This window comes from Spinacia oleracea, chromosome 3, assembly GCF_020520425.1.
Source record: "Spinacia oleracea cultivar Varoflay chromosome 3, BTI_SOV_V1, whole genome shotgun sequence".
In the NCBI taxonomy this organism is placed as follows: Eukaryota; Viridiplantae; Streptophyta; class Magnoliopsida; order Caryophyllales; family Amaranthaceae; genus Spinacia; species Spinacia oleracea.
In genome coordinates, this window is record NC_079489.1 from 69,077,990 (window position 1) to 69,099,874 (window position 21,885).

General features: G+C 41.4%; 1 protein-coding gene across 2 annotated transcripts in view; it reads left to right on the forward strand.

The window, feature by feature from the left end:
- The window catches only part of LOC110776830 (uncharacterized protein At2g02148), a 32,323-nt gene that overhangs the window by 5,686 nt on the left and 4,752 nt on the right, over positions 1–21,885 (forward strand). The window contains exons 2-7 of one of the 2 annotated variants that reach the window (XM_056840456.1): positions 780–903; positions 1,034–1,375; positions 16,477–16,639; positions 17,111–17,234; positions 17,315–17,359; positions 18,827–18,971. In XM_056840456.1, the coding sequence (XP_056696434.1) occupies positions 780–903; positions 1,034–1,375; positions 16,477–16,639; positions 17,111–17,234; positions 17,315–17,359; positions 18,827–18,964 (936 nt within the window). In that variant the 3' untranslated portion in view covers positions 18,965–18,971. Of the gene's footprint in view, positions 1–779; positions 904–1,033; positions 1,376–16,476; positions 16,640–17,110; positions 17,235–17,314; positions 17,360–18,826; positions 18,972–18,998; positions 19,245–21,885 lie in introns of those variants that run through there. The other variant, XM_021981389.2, reaches the window with a different exon arrangement.

The window sequence follows — 21,885 nt, forward strand, 5'->3', positions numbered from 1 at the left end:
GCGTACGACAACCTACCGCTTCGACTACGGGGGTTGTGATAGAATATACTCCCTCTGTCCTTTAATACTCGCATCGGTTTGACTGGTGCGGAGTTTAAGACATTTGAATTGACTTATTAATTTAATGGGTGTTAGTTGATAGTGGTGTATTTTTTTAATATAGTTAGTGGGAAATGTGTAAGCGGTGGGGAGTGGTGAGTGGAGGTGTGGATTTTTAAATGATTTTTTGTAGAGAATAGGGGTGTATGTGGGGTTAGTAAGTAAGTGTGAGAAATAATATAATATTGGTATAAATTTCCATTTATAGAAGCGGTGCAAGTATTAAGGGACGGCCCGAAAAGGAAAGCGGTGCGAGTATTAAGGGACGGAGGGAGTATTTATTTATTTCATAAATATTATGTACAAATTAGTTTCCTAATTAGCAGCTATGTATTACGTTAATTTAGCCTTGCATTACGCTAGTTTGTAACTGATAGATTGTATGTATACACATTACACAATGAATAATAATCAGGGAATTATTTCTCACACATAATTCAAAAAGTTGGGTTTTCTAGAAATAGCGACTTTACTGCAATTCACGTCTTTTCGTCTTAGTTAATGTATTGAATGTTGGAAATTGTAATGATGAACATGTTTTGGATATTCTTATACCTGCAACCGTCCACTTTTGTGTTCTATATGTAGGTGCTTGATTTTGTTTTTCATGTGGTTTTTTTTGACGTTCAGATTTTTAATTTCCGTTACTGAGTTTTTAAATGTGTTTTGCGTTTATCCAGGAGTGCTTAGATGAGGCATACAAAAGCCCTATTCAGATTCCGCACATTGGTGTCGAAGATGATCGGTCTAGTCTAGGAAGTAGTGGGTCTCTAAGAAATTCCTTCAATGCGCTAACAACGAAGGGTAATTTTTCTTTTTCAACATATTATTTATGTAAGATGTCTTTGTTTGCCTTAATATTTGCATTTCCAAAGTGATTTTTCATTTCCTTTTCACTTGCTCATCTACTTGTATGAAATTACATTTTTGTTAGATGTTTTGCCAATTGAAACTGCAAGAGCAAGGTTCTTGCAAATTGTTTTGGATAATTTCATCACTGAGCATATTATGGAGAAACGGGGTACTTGTATGAATAATATTGTTGAGCTCGGAGATGATAAATCAAACAAGAGAAAATCAACAGACGTTCAGTATGAAGGAGACCCAAGGTTTGTTTTGCCGCTGATGTATGTGGCTAACTTGTACGAAACTATGGTCACTGAAGCGAACATGAGAATTGCCTTGTTAAATGGTTTGCGTGAAAAGACTATTGGAGTTGCTCTTGAAGCATCCGGCGGGCTGTATAGAAAGTTGACTCAGAAATATCCTAAAACAGGTAGCGTGTGTTATCTTTTTTGTTGGCTTTATTCATTGTCCATTCATTGCTTTTTAGTGACGGCATTGCATAACAAAGCTTAATTTGCTTTGGACATCTCATGCTAGTGAGATTGATTGATTGATTGGCCTGAGACAGTGTAGAGAACCAAACCCTTACCTTCTAAAAAGTATTAAGAACATATATACTTAACTTGATAAACTCCACGAGCTTAACAAACTTATTGTTTTCCATCGTCCATCGGTGTGCCACATGTGCATTTCCTAGACCATAGAAAAACAAGTCTCTACTAGCGAACTGGATGGGCTACACATCGTGTGCTTTCCCCAACTATGGTACTACTCCATGTGCTTACCTAACAACATGATTCCTTGGTGCTAAAGATACCTTCTATTAGATATGCACACTCCCTCGGTGCCTAGCTAGCAAGTTACGACGCTCCTTGGTTGTAGATTAGTGAACACACGAGCAATCATTCGTTGCTAATGTGCCCGATCACTCACTTGGCACGCCCCGTGTCTTAGTTTCTTACTACACTCTTACCAAGGCTTCATTTGGTTCAATATTCGTAAAGGAAGGGAAGTGATGAGAAAGGAAGGGAAGAGAAATGAAGAGAAAGGAAAGGAAATAAAATATATTTTCTCATGTTTGGTATGATGAAAGGAAGTGATAGGAATCCAATGTTTGGTACAACAATAGTAAAGGAAGGGGAGAGAAGGGAAGGGAAAATGTGGGTATAAAATTTAATATTTTGTTTGACAGATTTTAATTCCCTTCCTTTCCTTCCACTTCCCATATAATTTTCGGAACCAAACACAATACAACAACAACAACAACAAAGCCTTAGTCCCAAAATGATTAGGGGTCGGCTAACATGAATCGTCGTAGAATATCATCATTGTCACCAATCAAACAAAAAAGGAGCAAGAAGTAATAAGAAAAACAAGGAAGAGAAAGTGGAATTAATGAAAGTAAGAAAGGGGAAAATGTATATATATTATAGAAGAAATATTGTAAGAGATAAAAAAAAAAAAAGTAAAGTTTAAAATAAATGAATAAGTAAAATAAGTATATTTCAAATAGCATGTAAATTAAAAAAATTTAAAAGAATTCCAAAAATAAATAAAAATAAAAAAAAAAGTAAAAAAAATAGAAAGAAACAAAAACATGAAAGCTGTATAAATCAACTGAAGTCATCAATGTATATTCTCTCCCTCCACACTGTCCTATCCAACGCCATATTTTCCTCAATCCCAAGAAAGCTCATATCGTGCTCAATCACCTTCCTCCAAGTTTTCTTAGGTCTTCCCCTACCCCTTGGAGTTCTATCACTTTGCCACCCTTCTATCCTCCTAACTGGGGCATCACTTGATCTTCTGCTTACATGTCCAAACCATCTTAAACGATTTTCCATCATCTTAAACTCAATCGGTGCAACCCCTACTTTCTTCCTAATAATCTCATTCCTCAAACGATCCTTTATTGTATGCCCACACATCCAACGTAACATGCGCATCTCCGCCACATTCATCTTGTGCACGTGACAATGTTTCACTGCCCAACATTCTGTGCCGTATAACAAAGCCGGTCGAATTGCCGTGCGGTAAAATTTTCCCTTCAATCTTTGGGGCATGCCTGAATCACATAGAAACCCCGTGGCACCTTTCCACTTCAACCCCGTGGCACCTTTCCACATCGCCATCCAATTCTCCATCCTTTTGGATAATAGATCCTAAATAACGGAACGTTTCAGAGCCTTGGACAATTTTCACATCTAAGGTAATCTCCCGTGTCCCTCTACCTTGGACTCCACTAAACTTAAACTCCATATATTTCGTCTTGTTTCTACTTAGCCTTAAAACCCCGAGATTCCAAAGTTTGTCTCCATAACTCCAACTTACTTTCCACTCCTTCTTTTGTTTCATCAATCAACACAATATCATCTGCAAACATCATGCACCAGGGAATACCATCTTGGATTGACCTCGTCAATTTGTCCATGACTATAGCAAAAAGAAACGGGCTAAGTGCGGAACCTTGATGTACTCCAATCGTAATGGGGAATTATTCGGTCTTACCAACACTAGTTTTCACACTCGTGCTAATCCCTCATACATGTCCTTGATGATATCAATATACTTCCTCGGAATTCCTTTCTTACTTAATGCCCATCAAAGGATTTCCCTTGGTACCTTATCATACGCCTTCTCCAAATCTATGAAAACCAGATGTAAGTCCTTCTTATCTCGATAATTCTCCATTAGTTGCCTTATAAGATGAATAGCCTCCATAGTCGATCTCCCAGGCATAAATCCAAACTGGTTCTCCGAAATTTTCACAGTTGTCCTCAGTCTTTGCTCAATAATCCGCTCCCAAAGTTTCATAGTATGACTCATTAGTTTGATTCCTCGATAGTTGGCACAATCCTGGACATCACCCTTATTCTTGTACAAGGGGATGATGGTACTCTTCCTCCACTCTAATGGCATCTTATTACTTCCCCAAATCTTGTTGAAAAGAGTTGTTAACCATACAACCCCTCTCTCTCCCAAACATCTCCAGACTTCGATAGGTATACCAAACACAATAAACGTTATTTTTCCTTTCCTTTCTTTTCTTTTCCTTACAATTCCTCCCAACCAAATAAGGCCTAAAGAAAGAAGGTTGAGTTGGAAGAGAACATGAGTGCTTTGAGAATGCTTTCTTGTATTAAACTCTCAATGTACAAGTGAGCCATGGTTCCTATTTATAGACCACCATCACCTAAGGTACCGTTTTATTCACCTGAATTTCACTTATCTCATCTTATTGGCCTGAAATTATCTTATATTATCTTATTACCCCTTATCTTATCTTATCTTATCTTATATTATTGTTGACTCCTATTGGGAGTTAAAAAAAACGTGACATTTGAACTTATTGACCTATTTTCTTAACTTATTGACCCTTATTATCTTATATTGTCTTTTCTTATTAGACCTTAGATAAGTGAAAATAAGGTGAATATAACACAACCTTAGTCTAGAATATTCACACCCTAGAGTATTCTACGACATTCTTACAGAAGAAGTCCTACACATTTTCTAGAATGTTCCTACCTCCAAGGGAACCTTACATACAAGGAGGTACCTAGACTCTTCTATATACAAAATCAGGAGCCGTTTCAGACGCATCAAATGAAGAATCAGAATTTTTCCTTTCATCTGACAATGTTCTAGATTTCCCTGTCTAGAACCTTCAACACCCATTCATGCTAGAATGCCAGCACTAGAGAAGCTTCCAGGACCGTCCAAGACTGATCTGTTGCAGACGCGCCTTTCTGGGATTTTATGTGGGATATCTGGCCCCACCATCATCTTCAGTGGGTCAAAATTGGTGGGAGTGTGGGACCCCAAGTTTCAGCCCAAACGGATACCATTTGGTCGACCAAATGGTTCACTATAGAGTTACTGTAAATGTGGTGATAACTAGTAATTCATAGCCTTCCAAAATAATCATCTGTAAGGAGAGTGCTTCCATGGGCGCCCGCTAGGCCATGTGGAAGGAACTAACAAGTTCTTCCTGCAACCTGCCAAATACTCACACAGAATTATAGAAGAGAAGAGCTTGTCTTTAATTAACACCAACAACAGTACGGATACAATATGCCCGGCTACAACTCTCAAAGTAAGTGACTTTAGGTCACCAATCTCCTACTCAATACAAAACAGCTCAATGCCTATTCTCACTCTCTCTTCCCCTATTTAAGCATTACATAGTACGCTTCATTAATGACTCTTCTTGTCTGCAGGGTGATAACGGCTCTTTCCTCCAGCCTTATGTTGCCAGTGTTGCTATGGCTTTTGTCTGCTCTGCTACTCTGGTGTTGTCTCTGGTGGCTTTTGTTTCTTTCTCCTGGTGTACACAATAGCAGGTGGTGTGTTAGTGGTGTAGTTCATCACATCACCCCGCCCCCAAAGACTCACCTTGTCCTCAAGGTGGAAGTATGGGAAGCGATCATTAACCAGTGCAGCCTCTTCCCAAGTTGCCTCAAAGGATGGAAGATCTTTCCACTTGATGAGAACTTCAGTCACTGCCATATCATCCCCTTTCGGCCGTACATCAAGTAGCTCCTCTGGTTCCACTAGCAGCTCCAATTCCCCTGTCAACTGATCCGGAATGGTGGAAGATGCCACTTGATCGCCTATGGCCCTTTTTAGTTTGGAAACATGGAAAACTGGATGAATCTTGCTTGTAGAAGGCAACTGTAGTTTGTAAGCTACTGCACCTATTTTCTGAATTATCTTGTAAGGTCCATAAAAACGAGCGGCTAATTTTTCATAAGGTCTTTTAGCTAGTGACCTTTGCCTATAGGGCTGTAATTTCAAGAAGACAGTATCTCCTATTTCGAATTCTTCCTCTCGCCTTTTCTGATCTGCATTTCTTTTCATGGTCTGTTGTGCCTTCAATAGGTTCAGTTTCAGCTCGTCCAAAACAAAATCCCTCTCCTGCAACAGTTCTTCAGTGTTTGGCCCTTGCCCACTCGTAACAGCTTAGGGGGGTCTCGCCCATACACAACTTTAAAAGGGGTCATACCTGTGGACGAGTATGAGAATTCAGCCCATGCAAGCCATGTTGCCCATCCCTTAGGTCTGTCACCCACAAAACATCTCAGGTACGTCTCCATCCCCTTGTTGACGTTTTCTGTTTGCCCATCCGTTTGAGGATGGTATGCTGTGCTGCGCTTCAAGACCGTACCATGGAGTTTGAAAAGTTCCCGCCAAAAAACATAAGGAAGATGCGATCCCGATCTGAAACAATCGAGGCCGGAAACCCATGCAATCTCACTACTTCCTTGATGAACAGGTTGGCTACAGATAGGGCGGTGAACGGATGTTTCAACCCGATAAAATGTGCAAACTTAGACAGCCGATCGACCACTACCATAATCGTGTCCACCCCTTTAGATAAGGGCAGACCCTCCACAAAGTCCATGGAGATATCCTCCCATACCAAGGTTGGAATGGGTAGTGGCTGCAATAATCCTGCCGGTAACTGTTGTGAGTGTTTGTTTCTCTGGCAGACAACGCACCCTCGCACATAATTGGTGATTACCTTGCGCATTCCTTGCCAAAACCACTCCGCGGCCAACCTCAGATATGTCTTCACCTCTCCCGAATGCCCCCCTGTAGGTGAGTCGTGATACTCACGCAACAACAAGGGAATAAAAGCAGAATCTTTGGCAAAAAACATGCGGCCCTTGTATAGTAATCTACCTTCAGCTATGGCAAACCCAAGGCCTGCCCTCCCCTCTTCCACACTCTGCCCTGTTGCAGCCCCTCATCACCTTGCACCTCCTTCTCCAGCTCACTCCAATCAATTCCCTGGGCTTTTAGCAATGCCCCCAACTCCATTCTTCCCAATTCTAACTCGCCATTTCCTTTCCTAGAAAGCGCATCCGCCACCCGATTTGCCGTACCTGGTTTGTACTGAATTTCAAAGTCAAACCCAATGAGCTTACGTACCCACTTTTGGTAATCCGCCCCGATTTCCCGTTGCTGAGTTATGTAACGGAGGCTTTGTTGATCGGTGCGAATCACGAAGTGTCTACCTAAGAGGTAGTGCTTCCACTTTTGAACCGACAGGCACACCGCCATGAGCTCTTTTTCGTATATTGACTTTCCCCTAGCTCGTGGGCCAAGAATCCTGCTGTAGTAGGCTATGGGTCGTGTATCTTGCATCAAAACAGCACCAAGCCCATACCCCGAAGCATCTGTTTCGAGTATGAATAGCTTTTGAAAATCGGGCATAGCCAATACCGGTGCGGTTATCATTGCCTCCTTCAACCTTTCTAGCGCATAACTAGCCTCTATTGTCCACCCAAAACAATCTTTTCTCAACTGGTCAGTAAGTGGTTGAGCAATTTGCGCATAGTTTGCAAGAAATTTCCGGTAGTAACCAGTCAAACCCAAGAACCCCCTGAGTTCCCGTAGATTGCGTGGTGCCTCCCACTCTCGAATCGCCTGTACCTTCTCTTGGTCTACTGCTACACCCAAATCAGAAATCACATGACCCAAATAGGCCACCTCCTTCTTCCCAAACTCACATTTTTTAAAATTAGCAAATAATTTGTGTCTTTTCAAGGTACCCAGGACTACATTCAAGTGTTTAATATGGTCTGCCTCACAAGAACTATAAACAAGTATGTCATCAAAAAACACCAAAACAAATTTTCTCAAGAAGGAACGTAATACCTCGTTCATTAATGATTGGAATGTGGCCGGGGCGTTGGTGAGTCCGAACGGCATTACTAAAAACTCGTAGTGCCCCTCGTGAGTTCGGAATGCCGTCTTGTGAGTATCTTCCGGTCGTACCAAAATCTGATGATATCCTGCCTTAAGATCCAATTTAGAGAATATGCGTGACCCATGTAGCTCATCCAGGAGTTCATCAATGACAGGGATAGGGTACTTATCGGGAATGGTTTCCTTGTTCAAGGCTCGGTAATCTACGCAGAATCTCCAAGACCCATCTTTTTTCTTGACTAACAAAACCGGGCTTGAGAATGGGCTGCTAGATGGTTTGATGATACCTGCTTCTAGCATTTCTCTGATTAAACGTTCTATCTCATCCTTTTGAATTTGCGGGTAACGATAGGGGCGTACTCCAACGGGGTTGCTGCCTTCCTTTAGGACAATGGCATGTTCATGCCCTCTACGCGGTGGCAATCCTTGTGGCTGCTCGAAAACCTCCCCAAACTCCTCAAGTAACTCGCACAAAAATAGGGGCTGCTCTGCTTTTGTCAGTTCTGCCCTAGCCATGTGGTTGTATTCCACCAAAATTCCCCCACCGTGCTTCCTTAAAACTCTCAGCATTGACTTAAGTGAAATTTTCGAACGTGTCAGTGAAGGATCCCCTCTAAGGGTGACTGTTTCTTCTCCTACCTTGTAATTCATTACTTGAGTTTTCCAATTCGTTACCACAGACCCCAACTTTTCTAGCCACTGCACCCCCAGAATAACATCAGAATTCCCAAGTTCAAGGGGTAAGAAATCTTCAGTCACCATTACCTCGTCATTGAACCTCAATTTGACGTCCCTGCAAATGCCAGTGCCCCGAATTGCCTCGCCGTTCCCCAGTGACACCCCAAAACCACCTGATTTCTGTACTGGAATTCCCAAGTGCTCCACCGCCTTCAACGAAATAAAGTTATGGGTAGCTCCGGGATCCACCATAACCACCACTTCCCCGCCCCCAATTGTTCCGATCAGTTTCATAGTTCTCGGGTTTGAGAGCCCCACAATCGAGTTCATAGAGACTGTGGTGGGGATCTCCTCCTCCTCCGGTATCTCAATGGCCTGAAATTCACCGTCCTCGCCGTCGTTCTCTCCTTCTTCTTCATCAACCAACAATACGCTCACTTCTCGCCTCTTACATTGGTGACCCACTCCCCATCGCTCATCACAACGAAAACACAATCCCTTCGCCCTCTTTTCTTGCAACTCGCGATCGGTGAGACGTTTAACCTCGCCGGAAAATCTCGACGAAGTCGCCGTCGATCTGGGTGGAGCCACTGAATTGGAGCCCTGTGATCCCGTGGAGTTTACAGTAGGAGTATGTTTGAGTAGTGGCCCACCTTTTGCTACTGGATTATAATTGTTGGAGGTTAAAACGTTGGTTTGGGCTTTTGAATTCCCTGGAGTTGCTGAGTTTGTTGTAGCATTAAATGGGCTCTTGCTAAAATATGAGAACGACCCGGTTCTTCCTGACCCATATCCACCTCGTAACAACGCATTCACCCGATTCCTCTCCTCGACCCGACTTGCTAGGTCCATTGTGTCGTTTAGGGTATACGGATTTAAGAGTCGAACCTCTGCTTTAATCTCTTCCCTCAAACCATTTACAAACTGCCCTATCATTATACTACTCGGTACATCGTCAAGCGGCGACGCCAACTCAATAAACTTTTTCTGGTATTCTGCTACAGTGGTGGTTTGCGTGGTAGCCAGCCATTGTTCATGTAGGCTGCCTGCGTTGGTTGGACGATACTTCAGTAACACCTTAGCCTTCAACTCTGCCCAAGTCCTCATCGGATTCCGCTTGGACTCGAAGGTAAACCATCTCAAGGCATCACCTTCCATGGCGACCACAGCGGCATCCAATTTTTCGCTCTCTGTTAGACGGTAGAAGGCGAAATACTTCTCCCCTCTAAGAATCCAACCATTCGGGTCAGTCCCTTCAAAAAGTGGCATATCCAATTTCCGGTATTTCCAGTGGTCACCCCCACTTCCGTCATCTCCTCCCCTGCCTCTCTCCGAGAAACGCCGCCTGTTTTCAGAAAACCCAGCCTCATCTTCTCCCTGTTTGGTCGCAGCAGCCACCAAGGTTTTCATTTCTTCTTGAAACTGGGCTTGGTTGCTCAATATTATCCCCATCTGTGCATTCTGGTCCTCCCTGAAGCGCTCAAATCACTCCTCTAGGCGGGTCGTGGCTGTTGCCATGGCTTCCTGAATTTTGTGAGTGTCTTCTTCACTCTTGTTCCCAAAATTCTCGGCTACCGTTTTCTGAAAGGCTGCCATTCCTTCCGTCAAAAGCCGTTGGATGTTGCCTTCTATCCCCTCCACCAGCTGTCTGACTTCTGTCAAACTTGCCTCCATGCCGTCCATTCTCAGTGAGTTGGACAGAACCATGGCTGTTTTGCTTCTCAGAATCGTCCGCTCTGATACCAAATGGAAGGAACTAACAAGTTCTTCCTGCAACCTGCCAAATACTCACACAGAATTATAGAAGAGAAGAGCTTGTCTTTAATTAACACCAACAACAGTACGGATACAATATGCCCGGCTACAACTCTCAAAGTAAGTGACTTTAGGTCACCAATCTCCTACTCAATACAAAACAGCTCAATGCCTATTCTCACTCTCTCTTCCCCTATTTAAGCATTACATAGTACGCTTCATTAATGACTCTTCTTGTCTGCAGGGTGATAACGGCTCTTTCCTCCAGCCTTATGTTGCCAGTGTTGCTATGGCTTTTGTCTGCTCTGCTACTCTGGTGTTGTCTCTGGTGGCTTTTGTTTCTTTCTCCTGGTGTACACAATAGCAGGTGGTGTGTTAGTGGTGTAGTTCATCACATCACCCCGCCCCCAAAGACTCACCTTGTCCTCAAGGTGGAAGTATGGGAAGCGATCATTAACCAGTGCAGCCTCTTCCCAAGTTGCCTCAAAGGATGGAAGATCTTTCCACTTGATGAGAACTTCAGTCACTGCCATATCATCCCCTTTCGGCCGTACATCAAGTAGCTCCTCTGGTTCCACTAGCAGCTCCAATTCCCCTGTCAACTGATCCGGAATGGTGGAAGATGCCACTTGATCGCCTATGGCCCTTTTTAGTTTGGAAACATGGAAAACTGGATGAATCTTGCTTGTAGAAGGCAACTGTAGTTTGTAAGCTACTGCACCTATTTTCTGAATTATCTTGTAAGGTCCATAAAAACGAGCGGCTAATTTTTCATAAGGTCTTTTAGCTAGTGACCTTTGCCTATAGGGCTGTAATTTCAAGAAGACAGTATCTCCTATTTCGAATTCTTCCTCTCGCCTTTTCTGATCTGCATTTCTTTTCATGGTCTGTTGTGCCTTCAATAGGTTCAGTTTCAGCTCGTCCAAAACAAAATCCCTCTCCTGCAACAGTTCTTCAGTGTTTGGCCCTTGCCCACTCGTAACAGCTTAGGGGGGTCTCGCCCATACACAACTTTAAAAGGGGTCATACCTGTGGACGAGTATGAGAATTCAGCCCATGCAAGCCATGTTGCCCATCCCTTAGGTCTGTCACCCACAAAACATCTCAGGTACGTCTCCATCCCCTTGTTGACGTTTTCTGTTTGCCCATCCGTTTGAGGATGGTATGCTGTGCTGCGCTTCAAGACCGTACCATGGAGTTTGAAAAGTTCCCGCCAAAAAACATAAGGAAGATGCGATCCCGATCTGAAACAATCGAGGCCGGAAACCCATGCAATCTCACTACTTCCTTGATGAACAGGTTGGCTACAGATAGGGCGGTGAACGGATGTTTCAACCCGATAAAATGTGCAAACTTAGACAGCCGATCGACCACTACCATAATCGTGTCCACCCCTTTAGATAAGGGCAGACCCTCCACAAAGTCCATGGAGATATCCTCCCATACCAAGGTTGGAATGGGTAGTGGCTGCAATAATCCTGCCGGTAACTGTTGTGAGTGTTTGTTTCTCTGGCAGACAACGCACCCTCGCACATAATTGGTGATTACCTTGCGCATTCCTTGCCAAAACCACTCCGCGGCCAACCTCAGATATGTCTTCACCTCTCCCGAATGCCCCCCTGTAGGTGAGTCGTGATACTCACGCAACAACAAGGGAATAAAAGCAGAATCTTTGGCAAAAAACATGCGGCCCTTGTATAGTAATCTACCTTCAGCTATGGCAAACCCAAGGCCTGCCCTCCCCTCTTCCACACTCTGCCCTGTTGCAGCCCCTCATCACCTTGCACCTCCTTCTCCAGCTCACTCCAATCAATTCCCTGGGCTTTTAGCAATGCCCCCAACTCCATTCTTCCCAATTCTAACTCGCCATTTCCTTTCCTAGAAAGCGCATCCGCCACCCGATTTGCCGTACCTGGTTTGTACTGAATTTCAAAGTCAAACCCAATGAGCTTACGTACCCACTTTTGGTAATCCGCCCCGATTTCCCGTTGCTGAGTTATGTAACGGAGGCTTTGTTGATCGGTGCGAATCACGAAGTGTCTACCTAAGAGGTAGTGCTTCCACTTTTGAACCGACAGGCACACCGCCATGAGCTCTTTTTCGTATATTGACTTTCCCCTAGCTCGTGGGCCAAGAATCCTGCTGTAGTAGGCTATGGGTCGTGTATCTTGCATCAAAACAGCACCAAGCCCATACCCCGAAGCATCTGTTTCGAGTATGAATAGCTTTTGAAAATCGGGCATAGCCAATACCGGTGCGGTTATCATTGCCTCCTTCAACCTTTCTAGCGCATAACTAGCCTCTATTGTCCACCCAAAACAATCTTTTCTCAACTGGTCAGTAAGTGGTTGAGCAATTTGCGCATAGTTTGCAAGAAATTTCCGGTAGTAACCAGTCAAACCCAAGAACCCCCTGAGTTCCCGTAGATTGCGTGGTGCCTCCCACTCTCGAATCGCCTGTACCTTCTCTTGGTCTACTGCTACACCCAAATCAGAAATCACATGACCCAAATAGGCCACCTCCTTCTTCCCAAACTCACATTTTTTAAAATTAGCAAATAATTTGTGTCTTTTCAAGGTACCCAGGACTACATTCAAGTGTTTAATATGGTCTGCCTCACAAGAACTATAAACAAGTATGTCATCAAAAAACACCAAAACAAATTTTCTCAAGAAGGAACGTAATACCTCGTTCATTAATGATTGGAATGTGGCCGGGGCGTTGGTGAGTCCGAACGGCATTACTAAAAACTCGTAGTGCCCCTCGTGAGTTCGGAATGCCGTCTTGTGAGTATCTTCCGGTCGTACCAAAATCTGATGATATCCTGCCTTAAGATCCAATTTAGAGAATATGCGTGACCCATGTAGCTCATCCAGGAGTTCATCAATGACAGGGATAGGGTACTTATCGGGAATGGTTTCCTTGTTCAAGGCTCGGTAATCTACGCAGAATCTCCAAGACCCATCTTTTTTCTTGACTAACAAAACCGGGCTTGAGAATGGGCTGCTAGATGGTTTGATGATACCTGCTTCTAGCATTTCTCTGATTAAACGTTCTATCTCATCCTTTTGAATTTGCGGGTAACGATAGGGGCGTACTCCAACGGGGTTGCTGCCTTCCTTTAGGACAATGGCATGTTCATGCCCTCTACGCGGTGGCAATCCTTGTGGCTGCTCGAAAACCTCCCCAAACTCCTCAAGTAACTCGCACAAAAATAGGGGCTGCTCTGCTTTTGTCAGTTCTGCCCTAGCCATGTGGTTGTATTCCACCAAAATTCCCCCACCGTGCTTCCTTAAAACTCTCAGCATTGACTTAAGTGAAATTTTCGAACGTGTCAGTGAAGGATCCCCTCTAAGGGTGACTGTTTCTTCTCCTACCTTGTAATTCATTACTTGAGTTTTCCAATTCGTTACCACAGACCCCAACTTTTCTAGCCACTGCACCCCCAGAATAACATCAGAATTCCCAAGTTCAAGGGGTAAGAAATCTTCAGTCACCATTACCTCGTCATTGAACCTCAATTTGACGTCCCTGCAAATGCCAGTGCCCCGAATTGCCTCGCCGTTCCCCAGTGACACCCCAAAACCACCTGATTTCTGTACTGGAATTCCCAAGTGCTCCACCGCCTTCAACGAAATAAAGTTATGGGTAGCTCCGGGATCCACCATAACCACCACTTCCCCGCCCCCAATTGTTCCGATCAGTTTCATAGTTCTCGGGTTTGAGAGCCCCACAATCGAGTTCATAGAGACTGTGGTGGGGATCTCCTCCTCCTCCGGTATCTCAATGGCCTGAAATTCACCGTCCTCGCCGTCGTTCTCTCCTTCTTCATCAACCAACAATACGCTCACTTCTCGCCTCTTACATTGGTGACCCACTCCCCATCGCTCATCACAACGAAAACACAATCCCTTCGCCCTCTTTTCTTGCAACTCGCGATCGGTGAGACGTTTAACCTCGCCGGAAAATCTCGACGAAGTCGCCGTCGATCTGGGTGGAGCCACTGAATTGGAGCCCTGTGATCCCGTGGAGTTTACAGTAGGAGTATGTTTGAGTAGTGGCCCACCTTTTGCTACTGGATTATAATTGTTGGAGGTTAAAACGTTGGTTTGGGCTTTTGAATTCCCTGGAGTTGCTGAGTTTGTTGTAGCATTAAATGGGCTCTTGCTAAAATATGAGAACGACCCGGTTCTTCCTGACCCATATCCACCTCGTAACAACGCATTCACCCGATTCCTCTCCTCGACCCGACTTGCTAGGTCCATTGTGTCGTTTAGGGTATACGGATTTAAGAGTCGAACCTCTGCTTTAATCTCTTCCCTCAAACCATTTACAAACTGCCCTATCATTATACTACTCGGTACATCGTCAAGCGGCGACGCCAACTCAATAAACTTTTTCTGGTATTCTGCTACAGTGGTGGTTTGCGTGGTAGCCAGCCATTGTTCATGTAGGCTGCCTGCGTTGGTTGGACGATACTTCAGTAACACCTTAGCCTTCAACTCTGCCCAAGTCCTCATCGGATTCCGCTTGGACTCGAAGGTAAACCATCTCAAGGCATCACCTTCCATGGCGACCACAGCGGCATCCAATTTTTCGCTCTCTGTTAGACGGTAGAAGGCGAAATACTTCTCCCCTCTAAGAATCCAACCATCCGGGTCAGTCCCTTCAAAAAGTGGCATATCCAATTTCCGGTATTTCCAGTGGTCACCCCCACTTCCGTCATCTCCTCCCCTGCCTCTCTCCGAGAAACGCCGCCTGTTTTCAGAAAACCCAGCCTCATCTTCTCCCTGTTTGGTCGCAGCAGCCACCAAGGTTTTCATTTCTTCTTGAAACTGGGCTTGGTTGCTCAATATTATCCCCATCTGTGCATTCTGGTCCTCCCTGAAGCGCTCAAATCGCTCCTCTAGGCGGGTCGTGGCTGTTGCCATGGCTTCCTGAATTTTGTGAGTGTCTTCTTCACTCTTGTTCCCAAAATTCTCGGCTACCGTTTTCTGAAAGGCTGCCATTCCTTCCGTCAAAAGCCGTTGGATGTTGCCTTCTATCCCCTCCACCAGCTGTCTGACTTCTGTCAAACTTGCCTCCATGCCGTCCATTCTCAGTGAGTTGGACAGAACCATGGCTGTTTTGCTTCTCAGAATCGTCCGCTCTGATACCAAATGGAAGGAACTAACAAGTTCTTCCTGCAACCTGCCAAATACTCACACAGAATTATAGAAGAGAAGAGCTTGTCTTTAATTAACACCAACAACAGTACGGATACAATATGCAGTAGCTTGAGGCTACAACTCTCAAAGTAAGTGACTTTAGGTCACCAATCTCCTACTCAATACAAAACAGCTCAATGCCTATTCTCACTCTCTCTTCCCCTATTTAAGCATTACATAGTACGCTTCATTAATGACTCTTCTTGTCTGCTAGCAGGGTGATAACGGCTCTTTCCTCCAGCCTTATGTTGCCAGTGTTGCTATGGCTTTTGTCTGCTCTGCTACTCTGGTGTTGTCTCTGGTGGCTTTTGTTTCTTTCTCCTGGTGTACACAATAGCAGGTGGTGTGTTAGTGGTGTAGTTCATCACACCATGATGCTGCCTGCCTTCCCAACAATGTCCAGCAACCCACATGACCTTGTGATGGTGCAGGGAGACGACCCATGAGAAGCGGCTCTAGTTTCATGTTTGTTGCAGGGCTAACAAACACATTTTTAAGGAAAATAATAATTTAATATCAATTTGTTTCTGCGCATCTGCTTTCCACTTCGAATGTTATAAAACTTCTCTACCCCCTGAGTAGTTTTGATTCCCAGCTCAAGACGATTAGTTGTTGCTACTTGTCACAATTCCCTTCACTGAATGGTTGTATACCCGCTTCAGGTCCTTTCACCCTTGCAAATTCTATAGTTCAAGGGTATTACTGTTGAAATCATGTTATCAATCCTTATAATTCGTTCTTTATTGTGCTCGACTCATATTCATGTGGCAATAGATCTACAACTCCTAGCTCAGAGGCCAGCCAGACCAAGGTTTGAGTAACGAATGGAGCTGGTCAGATTTCCCCTTTGTCTCTCCAGAGGTTGACAGCCTCATGGGTCCCCATCTTTACTTGGTTAAGGAAAGGGGTCTGCACCTCACTAATGATTTTGGTTATACTTTTTAGCTTTTAAAATTATAGAGTTGTGTGCTTTAAAATGGTGTAAATTATTCTGTACTTTCTTGAAGAAACATTACTTTTGTGTTATTGTTGTTTCAGTCCTTAAAAGCATAGCTTAAGTGGAAGTCTTTTGGGATAGCAATGTCATAAAATTGTATACTTCTCCTGGATGTTTCTTTCATCTGAATCATCTAGATTAGTTTCTTGTCTAACATTTTATGCATCCCACAAAATGCAGGTTCTTATTCTTTTAAAAGACGGGAATTGGCTACTTCTCTCGAAACAAGGACTAGGTTCCCAGAATTAGTTGTACAAGAAGAGAAGCGGGTTCGATTTGTAGTGGCCAATGGCTTAGATATTGTTGAGAGACCAAATAGTGTTCCTGATGATGATGCAGAATGGTTAGTTTCAATCATTTATACATATTTGCAGTAGCTTTTTGTTCTTACTCTTTGAATATTTTATTTATTGATTTCCTTGCCCAAGAGTAAGTGCAGCGACTATTTATCTCTAATTCTTCATTTGGAATTATCTATTCATTAGATGAAAGAGAAATTTTTGTATACAGTCAGAGGTGCCTTAACTTATTATGATGATTTGATAGTATTATGATATACTAAATTTGAGTATTTGAGGCATCTTCCCATTCAGTTTATATACTTCTTATTAAGAACATCTTATTCAGATTTAGTTGTCTTTTATGTTCTAAAGAATGTTGGGATAACTCTTATCGTCTTAAGATCATATTATGTGCTGATATGTGAATATCACTAGTAGAAAAAGTTCCAAAGAGAGCTAAGAGCTTAAATCATCTATGTTAGGTACAAGTGGTTGATCATCTCCGTTAATATTAAGCTTTGTTGCTGCTACAGGTTCAAGCGTTTGACCGGTCGGACTGAAATAGCAATTACTGCCAGGGACTACAAGTTCTACAACCCAAGGCATAAAGTTAGGCGTGCCTTATCAAACACTTCACCCAATATCCCTTGTTTGCTTGTAAGCTCACTTCTCATCTTTTACATGGGTTGTTTCTGCAATATTGAAACGTGTTGAAAAAACTTGATCTCTTTTGTCAGTCATACCCCAGCAACAGTGACCACGAGTTCCAGTCTGCAACAGAGGTATGCTATCAGTGTACAAGCTTATTGAGTCAAATTAACTTTTTCTGAATCTTCTGCTGATGCTGATTGCTTCTTTAGCATCTTCCTTTTTCTGGAGGGTGGACCGGAGGAGTGGAAGACAATGTGGATAATTTTCCTTTATGGTGGAAATTCCTGTTTTTGAATATTGAATTGTAGTATCATCATACGCATCTTGTTTATATTCTGCTACATTGGAGCAGCGAAGTTTTCTATTAGCTACACATGGCTGCATTTAAAACTTGTTACTTTTATTAATAAGTTGGTCTAAGACGGGGATGGGGGCAGGGAATGGGGTTTGTTTTAATGAAAACTAGATTAGGTCCTGGCATGCATAGATATTCTAAATTTATTATTTGGCCATTTTTTTTTAATAATTTGACTGAAACGTTTCTTCCGCTAAAGCTATCGCATAATTAAATCTTGAATATACCATTTGATCATCTAATATGCAATTTTTATCCTACAATGTACGAAATGCTGTATTACTTACATATTTTATATGTTTAATATGTTAATTCAACCAAACTATTGAGCAAGTATATTTTCCCATTCATATAGCGATTTGACTACATTTTGCGTTGTACCCAAAATCATTTTTAACAAATTATTTTTGTATACATAAACAATTAATAAAAAGAGGGTAGATAGATAATGAAAAAATAAATAAAGTTTAAATTTTATTTTAAGAAAAGGATTTTTGGAGGGAAAATATTGCATCAAGAGGTAACATGTGTCATTCCTGGTGTGCTGTTTTAGTAGAAACTAGAAAGTAATATATTTTGTTGCCTTAAGCCCTTAGCTATACAAATGCATTGTGGCTTGGCTGTTGATAGACTCTGAGTGTGTTTATTTTGCAGTTTTCTCATCTATTATATTTAAAACTAGATTAGATCCCGTGCACGCACGGATTTTGATAATTTTTTTCACAAAATATTTAACTGATTATCTCCCAAACTATTGCATAGTTATAACATTTTTAACTTACTCGTTTAAATTTATTCATCTAATCTGCATATTTAAAATGCTAATATGGTAATTTTACTAAAATATTGAGTGATATATTTTCCATTATTAATATAGCGATTTGACTAAAATATTACCCATTTAAAATAATAATTATTACGTCGTATCTATTATTGTCATAATTTATAAACTAAATTTTGTTTCCATGCATAAATAGTTTATAAAAAAAAGGTAGAGAATAAAATAAAATAAAACAGATACATTTTTTTGGGAAAGTGGTTTCTGGCGGGGAAAAATCGCACCAGGAATTGACACGTGTCATTCCTGGTGTCTCTTTTAGTATATAGTAATAGAAGTTAGAATTCAAGCTTTGTTGGAACTTAATGTCATTGAGGTTGATTAATGCCCTTAAAGGACATGGTAATTTCATGATGGTATGTCCTCTGTAATTAATACCGTGCAGTGCTTTACTGCATATGGCAGAATCCAAGGGATTTTGCAGTTTTCTCATCTATTATATTTAAAAAGTTAGAATTCAAGCTTTGTTGGAACTTAATGTCATTGAGGTTGATTAATGCCCTTAAAGGACATGGTAATTTCATGATGGTATGTCCTCTGTAATTAATACCGTGCAGTGCTTTACTGCATATGGCAGAATCCAAGGGAGCAGCAGACACCATCAAAACATCCTTTGGTGACGTTGGCTCGCCAGCCACAATTTGAAGCCGTTATCGTGAACAATCATCAGTCTCTTGACCAGAATCAACAGACTATGCGTATACCTTGCACTCATGAAAGTGGGCAATCTTCCCATGGCCATGAATCTCCAATTCTTTCTCAGAACATGGCATCATTAGAGTCTCTTGGAGGAAGCCACATAGTAGGTCGTTTGCATATGATGGTAAGTTCCTTATGCCTATTCAAATTATTTGTTGCCAGATGGGCCAGATATCAATATTTCATCTTACGCTGATGCAATTTTCCTTGCTAATTCATTCACTAATGGCTGACTTATGGGGGGCCGGATGCTATTATTCATGTCTAGTTCTAACAAGTCTAAGCAGGTGGAAATTCAGGGGACTGATTTTCACACACCACCAAAACAAATTCCCACAGAATATCTAACCAAACTAGTCATGGTTAATGCTTTTTACTTTTTTTTATTTTTTTCATTTTTTCCTTCTTCATCCTTTCGTTACAGGTGGACAATAATTCATACAAATGACCTAAAAGTGAATATCAATTTCCCCATTCCTCTAAAAAAAATCAATTTCCCAAATTCCTATATGAAAATTTTCTTCGGCAGAAGAATATCTTCCGCCAATTATTTTTAATTTAGCTTTGTAATTCTCAGTACCAAAATCATAAACAAAAGGTCTTGCATGCACAAGGTGTACAATCAATTTATTGTGCACCAACATAACTTTTACCCAGTTTTCTCTAACTTTAACTCAGTGTTCTCTAACTTCTATATTATTAAAAAAAAGTTAATAAATAAACATTTTAAAGTGTTAAATGATTAATTTTATACATTATTAGTGATTTTAATGAAATATTTTTTATTAAAATGAAAAATTGTATTACTAAAAAGTAGATAACTTTTACATATATAAGGGTAACTTTTAAGCGTTTTACATAAACTTTAACTTCGGTGTACAATATTTATCGTACACCCCATGTAAATAAGAATTTGTGTATCATAAAACAAAAACAATACCAACATCTTACTCCACATAATTTTAAAATTATGAACGAATAATCAAAATGCAATATGATTGGATTCTCATTGAATTGACAATTTATTTGCTGTTAACATCCTCTCCCTCCAATTACAAATAAAATAAATACATTCATCAAAATTTTCAATTTCTATCTATTGGGTTTAACAAATTATTCTTGGAATATTAGGATAGATTGATTCAAATTTAATTGAAACCAACAAAAAGAAAGAGAACAAAGAAGATGAGTGTTGACAGTAGAAAACTAGAAGAAGGAAGAAGATTTTTTTTTTTTTGAGGGGATGAAGAAGGAAGAAGACTTTTTTTTTGGTTGAATAACAATAAAATTCAACACCTAGTCCAAATTGCAACAATAACTTGGCGCGATTTCACTTTAAAATGGAAAAAAGCTAGTTTTTCATCTTTGAATGAGATTTACTTTATTACAATAATTGCCACTGAATAAATAGCACACAAAGACAATAATATAAAAAGGAACATCGTTATTATGCTATTATATATTTATATACGAAGGAATTAATTAAGCCTCAAGTCTAAGAAACATGCAACTATAAATCTATAAAAGTGGAGTATAAAAATACATTACTAGAAGTATATATCTTATGAGAATTACAAAATATTTTTGAAGAAAAAATAACATTACTATTTTTTTGTATTTTCATAAAAGCAAAATCATGAATCATTATAGGAAAAAGAAAAGCGATGAAGGAAAAACAACTTGCAAAGGGAAAAGGATAAAAAATAAACATGAAAAATTTAGATGATTAACGAAGAACAAGTAAAAGACAAAACGAAGGGAAAAAAAATCATATTTAACATCCTTTTAGGAGGATTCAAACCCACATATTGTTCAAGCAACCATTATGCTACGAGTATATATTTCATTGTCATTAATGTAAGTTAATTACACATAAATTTACTATTTCAAGTGCAATTAATTACCTCAATATCAATTTTACAGTTTTCAAAAAAATAATGGGGTCCCTTTGGACCCCTCCGGACTTATATATGTCCGCCCCTGCAGGATTAATAAGTTAATATGACACGTGTCTCAGTGTAATCGGTCTATATTCATATCTTTTTTTTACAAAACTCTCCTTTTTTACCTCCCATCTTTCATGGCTGTCATCCTCTCTCCTCCTTAGCTTCCTCCACCTCTGCTTTCTCTACCTCTGCTTTCTCTCTCTTCTGAAATCCCACCACCAACACCACTTTGTCTTTCCCCAGCCCCACTTCCTGTCTCCTTTGAAATACCACCACCAATGTGTCATTTTATCCCTCATTCCCCTTCACCAACGTAGTGCCAGGCTCAAAACAAGAATCCATCACCATTGTAATCCCACTTACCTATACACCCCCATTACTGCCCTATTAAAGCCCTTCCCAAATAACCTAATTCTCTTGTATTCCCCACTCTGGCCATTGCCGTTCTTGTTGTTCCAACCTCAACCCTTTTTTTGTCATTGATTTAGCCGCCAAAATCTGCACTTTCGCTTACGCCTGTGATCACTTCCCCTAACACCACACTCCTATTTCAGACTATAATCTCCTAGACAGTCTCTTCCCGGAATACGCCACCATCGAGAATGAACCCCCACCTGAATTGCACCCCTAGAGTGTGACTCCATCCATTTATTTGTTCGTTGTTAAGGCTGGCAATGGATTGGAAGTGGGGTGGAGCTCAATCCGCTTCCACCCGCGAAGAATCCATCCATCATCCACCCGATCCATCACCCTAATTTTTCTCATCCATATCCAACCCACCCATCATCCACGGGTGAATCGGGTGGATCGGATCCTTTG